The 14,251-nt window shown below is 38.7% G+C and overlaps 1 protein-coding gene across 3 annotated transcripts in view; it reads left to right on the top strand.

The window, feature by feature from the left end:
• Positions 1–13,403, top strand: part of PPA2 (inorganic pyrophosphatase 2) — an 85,147-nt gene extending 71,744 nt beyond the window's left edge. For all 3 annotated transcript variants that reach the window (XM_037031885.1, XM_037031883.1, XM_037031884.1), the window contains 2 exons: positions 11,734–11,770; positions 13,201–13,403. In XM_037031885.1, coding sequence (XP_036887780.1) covers positions 11,734–11,770; positions 13,201–13,229 — 66 coding nt within the window. In that variant the 3' untranslated portion in view covers positions 13,230–13,403. The remainder of the gene's footprint in view (positions 1–11,733; positions 11,771–13,200) is intronic.
• Positions 13,404–14,251: the final 848 nt, after the last annotated feature.

Here is a 14,251-nt window from a genome sequence, read left to right on the forward strand (position 1 = left end):
TAGGTAAAATATGTGAATTAACTTCATGACTCTCCATGTTTCTAAGTTTTAAAACTCCCAGACCACTTGTACCATGTATTTCTAATGAACACAAAGAGCCATGGTATTCACAATTCAGAAATAAGTAACAATAAACACTGGTGTCAGCATAGTGGTCAGGGGAAGTAATGTCGGACAGGAAAGGGAAATAAGATCTTAGTCTTGATGAGTAGTTAGAAAAAGAGACTTCAGTTGTGAAGATTTTGAAATAACAATGTTAACACTTAAAAATCTAGGGAGTGGGTATGAACTATAGTAGTCTCAGCATTTTCTGTGTGTTTGAAGTATCTCATAGTTCTAAAAATTTGTATGCCCAGGAAATCAATACAGAAAATTAATGAAACCAAAACCTGGTTCTTTGAGAAGACCAGTAAAATTGATAGACCTTTATTCAGAAAGAGCAGGGAAGAAAAGGAGGAGGACAAATCTTCGGTGTCAGGAATGAAAATAAATGACATCACTGCTGATTCTACAGATAGTAGGAGAATTGAGAAATATTGTGGAAAACTTTATACCAATAAATCTGACAACTTGGGTAAAATGGACACATTCCTTGAGAGACAAAAACTACCAAAGCTCCCAAAGAAGAAATAGGCATACACACGTTCAACTTGTACTTCAAAACCTTTCTGTGAGCACAGCTCTAAGCCTAGTTGGCTCCTACTACTTTTACTCAGCATTTTTACTGAAAGTTCTAGCCAGTGCAATAAAGCATTAAAATGAAGGAAAAGGCATTCAGATTGTAAAAAAAAAAAAGGACACCATGAATGTCTGTGTAGAATATCTAATGAAATCTACCGATAAATGTGTGAATTCCAGCCAAGATGGAGGAGTAGCTAGAAACCCTGCACTTCCTCCCACAACCCAAAGGAGGATAACAAGCAGTCTAAAATCAGTACACAAACAGAAGTGCCAGGAAATCAAACTGCATGGAACTCTGACAACCACGGAATTAATTGACCAGACAGGCAGCGCCACAGCACAGCCAGGAGGGTGGCCCTGCCCCGGTGAAGACCTAAGGCCCCGCCCGCTTACAACTAACAGGTGCACCGAGACAAAGAAATACGGCTCAAATGAAAGAACTGAGCATAACTCCAGAAAGAGAGATAAGTGATGAGGAGATAGCCAACCTATCTGATGGAGAATTTAAACTCCTAGTAATCAGAATTCTCACAGAACTGATTGAGCGTGGTCAAAAAATGAAAGATACCCAAAGTAAGATAAAGCAAAATATTCCGGGAACCAACAGTGACAGGAAGAAAGCCAAGACTCAAACCAATGACTTGGTACAAAAGGACGAAATAAACAAGAAGAAACAAGAATTCAAAAAACCGAAGAGAAGCTTGGGAACATCTGGGACAACTTTAAACATTCCAATATCCAAATTATGGGGGTGCCCAAAGAAGAACAACAGCAAGAAATTGAAAACTTGTTTGAACAGAAAATGAAGGAAAACTTCCCCAATCTGGCAAAGGAAATAGACTTCCAGGAAGTCCATTAAGCCCAGAGTCCCAAAGAAGTTGGGCCCAAAGAGGAACACACCAAAGCACATCATCATTAAGTTACCCAAGATTAAAGATAAAGAGAGAATCTTAAAAGCAGCAAGAGGAAAGGAAATTTACCTACAAAGGAGTTCCCATAAGGCTATCAGCTGATTTCTCAAAAGAAACTTTACAGGGGAGAAGGGGCCAGAAAGAAGTAGTTGAAGTCATGAAAGGCAAGGACTTACATCCAAAATTACTCTATCCAGCAAAGCTATCAGTTAGAATGGAAAGGCTGATAAAGTGCTTCCCAGATAAGGTCAAGATAAAGGAATTCCTCAAGCCCTTATTATAAGGAATGTTAAAGGGACTTACTAAGAAATTGAAGAACATCAAAAACTCTGAACAGTAAAATGACAACAAACTCACAACTATCAACAAATGAACCTGAAAGAAAAGACAAGCAATGAAAATAAAAACTAAGCAAACACCTAGAACAGGAACAGAGTCAGAGAAATGGACATCACATAGAGGGTTTTCAGTGGGGAGGGGGAGGGGAGGAATGAGGGGAAAAGGCACAGGGAAGAAGGAGCATAATTGGTAGGCATTAAATAGATGGGGTGAGGTCAAAAATGGTATAGGAAACAGAGGATTCAAAGAACTTACATGTTCAACCCATGGGCAGGAACTAAGGTGTGGGGAGTGCTGGAGGGTTGGGGGAGTGCAGGGCAGAGGGGGATATAAGGGGACAAATTGGGAAAACTGTAATAGCATAATCAATAGAATATACTTTATTAAAAAAGAAAGAAAGAAGTCTACCGAAAAGTTACTAGAGTAAGTGATGTCAGCAAGCTTGCAGGGTGCAAGATCAATATACAACAAATGTATTGTATACTAACAGCAAACAGTTGGAAATTTAAAATAAATACATTCTTTATAATGACATTATACATATGAAACACTTAGGGATAACTCTGGAAAAAAATAAGCTATGAACCTGTACCCTGACAACAATAAAATATTGCCAACAGAAATCAGAGAACTAAATACGTATCTAGAGAACTAGATACATTATGTTCATGGGTCGGAAGACTCAGTTTTGTTATGTCAGTTCTTCTCAAGTTGATGTTTGATTTATTGCAGTGTCAATCAAATTTTAATTCACCTTTTTTGTGAAAATTAAACTCATGTAAATGCTAAGGTCCTACAATATATTAAACAACTTGGTAAAAAACAAAGTTGGAATAGTAACTGTTCCTGATTTCAACATAGTTTATAAAGCTACACTAATCCAGAGAGTGTAGTAATGGTATAAAACTAAACAAAGAGATCAATGAAACAATCCATAAATAGACCTACATGTATATGACCAACTGATGTTTGAAATTATAATCTGTAGGAAATAGTGCTTGAAGAACTGGCTATTCCATGTGGGGAAAAACGCTTTATTTCACACCTTACACTACATGTGATAACTATCTAAAGAGTATCTTAGACCAAACATAAAACTATAAGCCTATTTTGACCTTGGGTTAGTTAAACAGGATTTCTAAGATATGTTATTAAAAGCACAGTCTATTTTTTAAGTAATAAATTGGACATCATTAAAATTTAAATTTCCTGTATACTTTCAAGAAACTAGAAAGAAGGCACATACTACAAGAAAATATTTGAAAGCCATATACCTGATAAAGTGATATATATCCAGAATATATTTTAAAAACTCTCACAATTGAATAAGAAAATAAATCATCTCACCCTCCCCCAAAACCAAAATACTTGAATGGTCACTTTGCCAAAGAAAATATGCCGGAAACACATGAAATGAAGCTCAATTTACTAGTCATTTGGGAAATGCAGATCGAAAACCACAATGACATACTATACACACTTTTTAAAATAGCTAAAAATTTAAAGACTGGCCGTACCAGTTGTTGGCAGGGATGCGGAGGAATTGGAGTATCCTGCTGGCTGGAATGCAAAACGGCACCACCACTTGGGGAAACAGTTTGGCGTTTTTATGAAAAGTTCAATGTATACCTGTTGTATGAGAAAGAAAGAAAGAAATGAATTTGGTACATGGTACACATGGCCGAATTTCTTTAAAAATGTTGAGTGGAAAAGAGATATACATATTATATCACACCATGTGCTGTATAAAATTTTAGGCTCTGCAAATGATTATGAACACAGACACAAAACAGAGCGTTGGCTGGGGGTGTCTGTCGGAGAGCCAGGAAGGAGGGATTTACAGCCATTTTTACAGGGATTTAGGAAATGCTTGAATATGTTTATTATCTTGATATATCTTGATAATGGTTTGATGAGTATATATATATATATATATATATATATCAAAACTTATATGCAGTTTATTTCACGTCAGTGTTAATCCTTTATTGGAAGAAAAAAAAAGGTTTGTTCTACAGTCAAACTCTAGGTCCAAATCCCAGCTCTTTTATTCTTAATTTGAAACAAATTATTTGACTCATTTATGCTTTGATTTTCTTTTTCATAAAATGGAGCTAAAATAATAGTATCTTTCTTGTCAGGGCTGTTGTGGAGAATTGAATGAAATATTCCAGGTAAAGTGTGGACTAGCTGGAAGGCATTCAATAAAAGCTGGGATTCATTGTCACTGCTGTTTTTCGTGTTGTTAGTCCCATTGACCACAGAGAGAAGCCCCATCAGTTCCAGCCTCTTTTTGAAATATTCAGTGAGGAGGTTGTCACTCCTTCACGAGACGGCCCATTCCATTGTCGGACAGGGAAAAAGTCAACCTAATCTAAATTATTCTATGAGAATGAGTCCTAGTTTCAGAAGGTAAACAGGAAGAAGGGGAGGGAGAAAGAGAATATATTAGTTTCCACAATGTAACTTATTTTAATTCTTAACCACTTTTCCCATCTGGGAATTTTTTCCTCAAAATTCTCCCACATGCTACTGTTTAAGCATTTTCCTTGTATGCTGCCCTCCAAGGAATTAGAAAACCTCTAAGCAGCGTATGAGGTTGGGGAAAGTTTGAATTAGGAAATTTGTAAGGTTCTCTAGTGTTTAATGACTATAGTCTTTTATAAATACAATATATATATATATATATATATTGTATTTTATATATATATATTGTATTTTATATATATATATAAAATATTGTATTTTATATATATATATAAAATTTTGTAAGGGTCCACACACAAACTCAGCGCGTGTAGGACTGAGAAAGAGAACCACGTTTGTAGCCGAAGGAATTTCCAGACCTGCCTCTGACCCTACACAGTCTGGCAGCATCAGGGACTTAAAAATCTTAGAATCTGGGGCCAGGCCAAGGAGAGTGAGTCACCACACTTCGACCCAGTTGCAGGAACGTGGTCCCATGACACCATAAACCTTTTAACTTACGTTACTCACAGAGAAGGTTCCAGAAAAGGAGAGACACCTACAATTGGAAAGATGGAATGCCTCTCAGAGAGCTCACAGCAGCCTCGGTCTGGCTTTGTTTTTGCCTTGTCGTGACCAGATCTCCGTTAAAAACATCCCAGCCAAACCCGGAGTAGCCAGAGCCAGGAGATGACAGTGACACTGGTCCACAAATGCACAGTGAGCAAGGAGGAAATGATGACTGAAATTATGGATGTGTCATTCTGGCAGCTTTTTTTCAGTAATAAGATGTGTAGTATAATCTGATTTTTGGATGGTCATTTTATATTTGATATCGGGACTCCTGAGCTGAAGTTTGAAGAGCATTGCATTCAGGAGGCCAGAGCATAGAGTGAACAGTTAGTGGCAGTTAATATCAGTACATAGTGTGGTCATCTATTTTATCCTTAAACGGGACCAGCAATCTCATAAATGCACATTGGTGTTTACCTAGAGACTCAAAGATGAATCCTTGTGAAGGACTTTAGGTGAATTCATGAACACAAGCCTCTCATGTGAGTCTGAGCCATTGTTATCATTTAATAAGAATAGCACTTTTAAAAATTTACACCAAATCCCTGGCGGGTGTAGCTCAGTGAATAGATCACCAGCCTTCGAACCAAAAGGTTGCTGGTTCAATTCCCGGTCATGGCAGATGCCTGGGTTGTGGGCTGGGTCCCCATTTGGAGGCATTCAAGAGGTCCACAACAAAGACGAATCAATAAAACAGCTAGCTGGGATGTTCACACTTAGGGGCCCTTTGCTTCAGTAGGAAAATATCAACTAATCAATGTTAAAAAGTAGTTTCAAATTCAGAAAGTGATGACCAGAAGAACAGTGTTACACTTCATTATAGTTGGATAGGAATTTTAACAGCATGCTTCTCAAATGGTTTTCCTGTGAGCGTATACTTTATCTCTACTGAATTGGTGACATGACAGTAATGGGTTTCTTGCAAATCCCAGAAAGCGATGACAATTCTTGGCTTCTGGTAATTGAAGTCAAGCCAGCTCAGAACTGAGCTCTGAAGTCGGTCTGGCTGAAACACCCTTTTATCACCAGGGTTACTTGGACCCCTTGGAATGCTTGGCACCAGACTCTCCCTCTGTGGGCACTCACTCCCATCAAAGCTACATCTCCATCAAAGAGGGCTGGCTGTTTCCCTTTAGGGCACGGCCATTCTGTGGGTGTAATTTTCTGGTGGATGTCATGCTATGACATTTATGCCATACAGATGTGTTTTATTTGTGATTGAGCATGAACATCTTTATGGCAACTCATTATTAAAAATGCATTGTAAAAAAGTAATGTCTTGATACACCAGGATCTGATTTTAGTGAACTTCTGTCTCCCTCCTCCTTCCCCTCTTTGCCCCTTAAAAGCTTCATGTGCGTTAGCACTCAAAGATGGGCAAAAGAAATGAAAATAAAATCAACCATTGGGTTGGCTACTAGCCATTTATATGCATTCACCTAAGATTAAACTTACGTGACCTCAAAATACTTTCACATTTTGTTTGTGGATAACTAAGAAAATGCTTGTAGGAAGCTAGTGGGGTTACTTGAAAGAGATACACTAAGTACAGAGCAGTTGTGTTAATACTTTGTATTAATTTTTAAAAAGTTCATGCTCGATAGGGACTCTGGCCAGAAACACCCTTCTTTGGTTGAAAAGAAAGGGGGATACTTTGGTAATGACAACACTAGATTTATACGAAAGAAATTGAAGATACGAATGTTTGTGAGAAGTATTTTTGGTGGGATAAAGGGAGGAGATAGCATTTTTTGAATCAGGGTATAAAATACTACTACTTTGTGGAGAATTTATCTTCAGTGATTAGAGGGTGCCCACATTTTTCCCTACTGAGAAATAGAAGTAACCGAAACTCTGTCTGTCTGTCTGTTTGTTTGTTTCTCACTAGGAAAATACAGCAGTGTTGAATCTTGTTGACCGAGATTGGGAGTTGGGGTTAAGGCCCCTTTAAGTGCTGCTCTGTGTGTTTCTTTGTTCTTCCAGTTTCTCTAAGCAGGTGTTATATTTGTTATTATGTTTAAAAGTCAGGAAGTCATTGCAGTTGAATGGCTGATGCGCATCATGAACCCATGTTGTCATTTTTAAATAGAACCGCTGCTCTCTTTGGTGTATGTTAGTATGGAAAATGTCTAAAAAATAAGTTACCTCGAAACTTAATAGTTTATTATGAGTGTTAAATTGCCAGTAATGTTTTTCTTTTATATAAGGCTTTGTACATTCTGAATATATTCTACCCACCAAGAAATACATTTTCAGGATGAAACAATTAAAAGAGTTTAATTTATTACTGATTTTAGAGAGAGAAGATGGGAGCAGGGGAAGAAACAGCGAGACAGACATCCTTTTGTTGTTCTACTTAACTCTGCATTCTTGATTGATTCTTGTGTGTGCCCTGACCAGGGATCATGCCCACAAACTTGGCACATTTGTGTGATGCTCTGACCAACCGAGCTGCCCAGCCAGGACCTGGAAATTGTTTTTTAAATAAAGCTTAGCGATAAATGTTTCAGCTAGAGTAGTTTGTTCATTTCTTTTCTGTAATACATTTTAGGTTAATGAGAAGCTGCTCAGTTATTCTGTTTTATACCATACATTTTCTTCCTCCGGAATGTTTGTCAGCTCCAGCGAGAAGCAGCTGCTGATTTTAAATGGGAAATCTAAACAGCTAGCTTTCCAACAAACTTTGTAGTCTGTGTCCTGCACAATTTAAGGAGCTTAAAATTTTCAAAGAATGAGTTCTGCCATCCACAAAAACAGCTATAATTAAGTATTTCCTCTGTGCTAGGAAGCTGAAAAAAAACTTTTTTTGTTTTTTGAAGTACTTGGAAAATGCCAAGGATCTTTCACATAAAATGTGTGCAGGTCTTTATTTACATTGTTCCATCATCCTTTTCTGTGGCAAAGAAAACAAACCACATTTGATTAGCATTTTTCTTTTTTAAAAATATTTATTGATTATGCCATTATAGTTCCAATTTTCCCCATTTGACCCTCTCTTCTCAGTACCGCCATTTCCTCCAGCAGTCCCCTCTTAGTTCTGTCTGCGGGTCATGCATGTAAGTTCTTTGGCTTCTCCATTTCCCATACTGTTCTTAACCTGCCCCTGTCTATTTTGTACCTGCCAATTACGCTTCTTAATCCCTGCACCTTACCCCCATTCTCCCCTCTCCCCCTTCCCCTCCTAGCTGATAACCCTCCAAATGATCTCAATAGCTATGATTCTGTTCCTGTTCTGGTTGTTTGCTGTTTGTTTGTTTGTTTGTTTTAGAGTCAGTTGTTGCTAGTTGTGAATTTGTTTCCATTTTAGTGTTTATAGTTTTGATCTTGTTCTTTTTCTTAAATAAGTCCTTTTAACATTTCATATAATAAGGGCTTGGTGATAATGAACCCCTTTAAGCTTCGCCTTGTCCAGGAAGCACTTTATCTGCCCTTCCATTCTAAACAATAGCTTTGCTGGATAGAGTGATCTTGGATGTAGGTCCTTGCTTTCATCACTTTGACTATTTCTTGCCAGTCCCTTCTCATCTGCAAAATTTCTTCCAAGAACTTAGCTGACCATCTTATGGGAACTCTTTTTGTAGGTAACTCTCTGCTTTTTTCTTGTTGATTTTAAGATTCTCTTTTTACTTTAACCTTTGGCATTCTAATTATGATGTGTCTTTTTGTGGGCTTCTTTGGGTCTCGAAAAGACTCTCTGTGCTTCCTGGACTTGCATGTCTATTTTCTTCACCAAATTAGAGAAGTTTTCTTTCATTATTTTTTCAAATAAGTTTTCAATTTCTCGCTCTTCCTCTTCTCCATCTGGCACCCCTATGAGTTGGATGTTGGTACATTTGGAAGTGTCCCAGAGATACATTATACTGTCCTCATTTTCTTTAAATTCTTTTTTTCTTGCTGTTCTGATTGAAAGCTTATTCCTTTTTTATGTTCCAAATCATCGATTTGAATCCTGGCTTCATCCCCACCACTGTTGCTTCCCTGTAGATTTTTCTTTATTTCACTTGGTGTAACCTTCATTTCCTTCTGGGTCTTTTTTATTTTGTTGCTATACTCAATGAGTTCTTTGAGCATCCTGATCACCAGCATTTTGAACTCTGCATCTGATAGGTTAGTTATATCTGTTTTGTTTAGTTCTTTTTCTGGGGTTATGTTCTCTTCCTTCACTTCGGCCATATTTCTTTGTCTCCTCAATTTGGCAGCTTCTCTGTGTTTGTATCTGTGTATTAGGTAGAGCTGCTTTGACTCCCTCTCTTAGTAGTGTGGCCTGTTGTCTAAAAGGCACTTGTAAATTGTGTGGGGCAGAGCCTTAGGTACTCACCAGGGCAGAGCAACCCATTTCACCACCTTGTGTTTCTCTGTGGGGGGAGGGTTTGGAGAATGGACAGTGACACTGCCCGGCTTCTGGAGGTTTGCCCGGCACTGGCCCTGTGCAGCTTGGGGCCCTCCAGCTGTGGGCCTGGTGCTGAATCCCAGAGGGCGTGGATCTGGTACGTGTGAAATCCATGCAGGCCCTTTAAGCAGAGTCTGCTAAAAATCTGGCAGTTTCTTCCGCTGCCCCAGCCCCCACTGTTTTTTACGGACAAGTTATGGGGTTTAATCTTCCTAGCACTGGAACCCTGGGCTGTGTGGTCTGGCCTGAGGCTAGGAACACTCGCTCCCAAGGTGTCCCTCCCAATGTTTATTCTGCTGCCACCTCTCCGCTCCACGCTGCATCTCCATGCCTCTCTGCTTGCCTCATCACCACCCTCCCTACCCTCTGGGTGAATGTGGCTTCTTCACATTCTTGCTTGTCGGACTTCCATACGGTTCCGAGTGTTATTTATTTCGAAAGCAAGTTGTAATCCTTTCTGTGGCTGCATGAGGAGGTAAAGCATGTTTACCTATGCCTTCGTTTTGACCAGACATCTCGATTGGTATTTGTTAAAGAATTGAAGGAAAAATAACTTCAAATCATTTATGATTTGGGCAGATGGGTTAGTTAGGCTTGTCCAGACAGACAGGAAGGGGTGGATGGGTGTGGGGGTGTGGGGAGAGAGAGTGTAGAGGCTTGGCTAGTCCAAAATTTGCACACTGGGCTAGCAGGCTGCAAATTCACAAGAGCCAATGGTGCAGATGAAGTCCAAAGGCATTTTGCCGGAGAATTCTCTCTGGCTTGGGGAGGCTTGTGTTTTTGTTCTATTCAGACCGTCCATTGATTGGATGAGGCCCCTCCATCCAGTGGAGGGCAATCTGCTTTACCCAGAGTTTACCAATTTAATTGCTAATCTTAGCCAAAAATATAGCTCCTAGGTGACACATTAACTATTATAGGGACTATTTTATTATTGCTGAAATTTAAATGTTATTTTCCTGCTGAGTTGTCCTCATTCAGTTCTGCCCTGAGACCTACTTTTCAGAGGGTCTCCTTTGGCCGTCATCCAATGATGGCCCTTCCCACAGGGCAAGACCAAGGGGCCAAAGCTATGTCTTCGCCAGGAGGCCCAGCCCTTATTCCAGACCACCTTCTTGTTACTCAACATCCTGGAATTCTTTGCCTCAACAGCTGTAGGTCCATTTCCAGGGCTTGCATGGGCATCTACCCAGATTTACACTCACTCACTGTGTGGCTGTGTGCCTGCTGTTACTTCTGCAGGGGCTTGGGGGTGGCCATTTGCAGTCAGAAGTTGCAAAGATGTGTGGGCTGGAATTTCAACCTTTGTGCATGTGGTTCCTCCCGATGCAGAATGGATCCTGGAAAGAAGGTGGCAATATGCCTCTTCTTGGTCTGTTATCCTCAGGTGTAGTCTGTCTCTGAGGTGTCCAGAATGCTAAGTAAGAGCTTTAAGTAATTACAAAGGTATATTTATAAGACAGTAGGATGAAACATGCTTTCTATTTTAGTCATCACTTTATTAGCTTGATTTATAACTTTTAAATAGTCAGATGTATAATAGATGGTCTTTTATTCCTACATTTGCCCCAGACCTCAGATGTTAAAGGCAGACCTTCCCTATTGAGAGTGAGCAAATTCAGAGCATTCGAAGATGATTATTAACTTCGAAACCCGAACAGTGTGTTGTAAAACCGGGTAGTGGTTATCCCTTGGGAAGATGAGGTTCCGATTGGGGAAGAACATGTCACGTTCCATTTCTCAAGTTCGGTAGTGAGTACATAGAAGTTTATTATAAGTGCTCTTGGGCTTTGTGCATGTCTACCTCTGGCAAATGGATCTTCCAATAAAATATTTTTTTAATCTTTTAAAAATGTATTCTTAGAAAAAATTCTGTATCTCAAGAAAACCTTTCTTTCAAACTTGTCTACCACTGATTATATTACATATGCTCTAGGAATTTGGCCTAGTCATTGAAATGAACAAAAGTTATCATAAAATTTCTAGAAAGCAGCTAAACACATTATGTCATTTCTATGTCTCTGCGTGTGCACGCACATGTATGTACATACTTACAGATGTGAGCGCTTGATTTCTGTTCTCAGGCCCTCAGCCAAAGCAGCAGCTGAAAGAAAACTTCTCTCTTCATTCTCAGTGGTTCCCATGAGAGAAGATGTTTTCAAGCATGCTTTTTTTTTTTAATTTGACTCTAAGTCTGTGGTTTGTTTATCTGAAAGAATGAGCAATGATAGTAAGCAAAAGGAATATTTACTTTTTTCAGGTTAAAGAATCATTATGTGTGAACTTGATTTATAGATTTACGAAGAAAACTTTTGGATACAGTTTCTATACATCGAAAGATTCATTTTAACAGAGACTGTTCTTATCTTTCAGGTACCATCTTCAGTAAATAAGGAAAGTAATGAAGAAGGTATGGTATGTTTTGGTCTCTGAGGAGCTAGTTGTGTAAATGAATAAATTTACAGTTAGTGGAAACATTAACAGTCAGTCACTGTTAATGAACTTACCCCCTGACCAGATTGCTCAGTTGGCTGGAGCATTATCCTGCCAGGCGGAGGTTTGGGGTTTGATCCCCCATTGGGGCACAGACAGGAATCAACCAGAGAACGCATGGATGGGTGGAACAACGAATTGATGTCTCTCTCTCTCTCTTTCTCAAATCAATAAATAAACATTTTTAAAAGTCATATAAACTAAGTGAAATGCTTTTAAAAAGTCATTAAAATTTTCACATGAAATACCTTATTTCCTAATCTCAGAAAATGAGAAAGAGTACATTTATTACTTTTAGGCTAGAAAATGGTTTGATTATGTAGTGACTTTTTGGTGAAGTAGGAAGATTCTAGCTAGTTCTGATAAACTCAAAAAGACTCTAAATATCTTGGATTGAGTGCGGGCCTGCGAACCAGAGGATCGCGGTTCGATTCCCAGTCAGGGCACATGCCTGGGTTACAGGCCGGTTCCCTGCAGGCCAACTCCCAGCAGGGGACACATGAAAGGCAACCATACATTGATGTTTCTCTCCCTCTCCTTCCCCTCTAAAGATAAATAAATAAATTTAAAAAAAAAAGACTCTAAATATCTGATTTGGGAGATTGTCTTTATTATCTTTTATTATTTTAATCATTCACTTTAACTGAAGATCTTAAAAATCAAAGTTGTAGTAGGATTAAAAACACTATCATTTATTACCATTATTTGAAGCTATTTTGCCAAACAAGTAAAAACGTTCTGTGGTAAAAATTGCAGAGCACAAGTACATGCATGTATCATTTGTCTTTCAACATTTGGCAAGACCTTTGCTCTTTTGCTTTAATAAAAAACATTAGAAGAATATTGAACTTGCTAATTTGGAGGAAAAATGAGGACTATTTACTGTGAGTCCAGTTCTAGGGTGTATAGAAAGGAGCAAATTCATAGACATGATTTCATGGGAAAGCATGAAATAGTAGAATAGTATTACTAAGAAATAGTAATTTCTTAGTAATACTATTCTGTGTGAGATATTTGATGTTTTTTTCTAGATTTTTCGTGCCATAGCTAGGGCACTAACTTCTGCAGTATTCAATAGAGACGGAAATGACCCAGAAAGAAGTAGGAGAGAAAGTGGGAAAGCCCTAGAATTTTTAATGTAGTTTTATATAAGGCTTGTTCCTAATGAGAGCACTGGAGTTTAAATGGAAGTAGCTTTAAACAGAGAAATGTGTCACACTAAGCTTCTTGATTGTTTTTATCTGTGCAAACACTTCCCGAGTGTCTGAATTAAATGTGTCTTATTCTTTCTTGCTCTCTCCCTTGCCACCCCTTCCCTGACACCTTTCTTCTCCATTTTCAATGCAGATCAAGTGTGGCACTTCCTTGGCAAGTGATGGGAGCATCTGAAGTTCTGCCATCGAGACTTCGGTTTCTGAGGACTTGCAGCCTCCGCCTTCCTCTAGTGCTAGAGACAGACTCGTCTGCGAGAATTGGGTGACTTTCTGTTGGGGCTTTTTTTTTTCAAACTTTCTAAGATATATACTATGCAAATAAACACTGGAATTTTTTAATTAGTCTCTTCCAGATATTTATCGATATGAAAAAGATCTAAGTTTATGGCAGAAATTTAAAAGCATTGAGTTTTGACCGGTTCCGACTTCTATATCTGAAGGAGCCCAAAGATTTTATTGGCATTTATTTTTATCTGTTAATGTAAAATAACAAAGTTAGTACAGTAATAAGATTTCTGTAGATATTATTGTTTTTACCAGGAATTGAACCACGATCCTTTGGTTCACAGACCCGAGCTCAATCCACTGATCCACGCCAACCAGGGCGTATGCTATTTTTAAATGCATCCATACAACAATTACTTATAGACTGTCTGTATATACACTAGCCCTCACTTAACATCACCAATAGGTTCTGCAACTTCAAGTGAAATGATGTATTGGGTTGGCCAAAAAGTCTGTTTAGGCCCTGGCTGGCGTAGCTCAGTGGATTGAGTGCGAGCCTGCGAACCACACGATCGCGGTTCGATTCCCAGTCAGGGCACATGCCTGGGTTGCAGGCCAGTTCCCAGCAGGGGACTCATAGGAGGCAACCATATATTGATATTTCTCTCCCTCTCTCCTTCCCTTCCCCTCTAAAGATAAATAAATAAAATCTTTAAAAAAAAAGTCTGTTTAGTTTTTTTCATAATAAAAAACAGTTTTCATATTCACCAATAACTATCGATTTGGACATTTGAATATATCAGCCTCCTCTCACTTGGTAGAACATTGATTGTTCTTAGTTTAATCTCTTGATTTGATTGCTATCAACTTTTACGGGTCTGCCTGACTGTGGAACATCATCCCTCAAGAAATCTCAGCACAAAACTTTGCACACCACTTTTGACACATTCAGTCACAGC

This window comes from Sturnira hondurensis, unplaced genomic scaffold, assembly GCF_014824575.4.
Source record: "Sturnira hondurensis isolate 20B ecotype Veracruz unplaced genomic scaffold, ASM1482457v3 Scaffold0021214, whole genome shotgun sequence".
Classification (NCBI taxonomy): Eukaryota; Metazoa; Chordata; class Mammalia; order Chiroptera; family Phyllostomidae; genus Sturnira; species Sturnira hondurensis.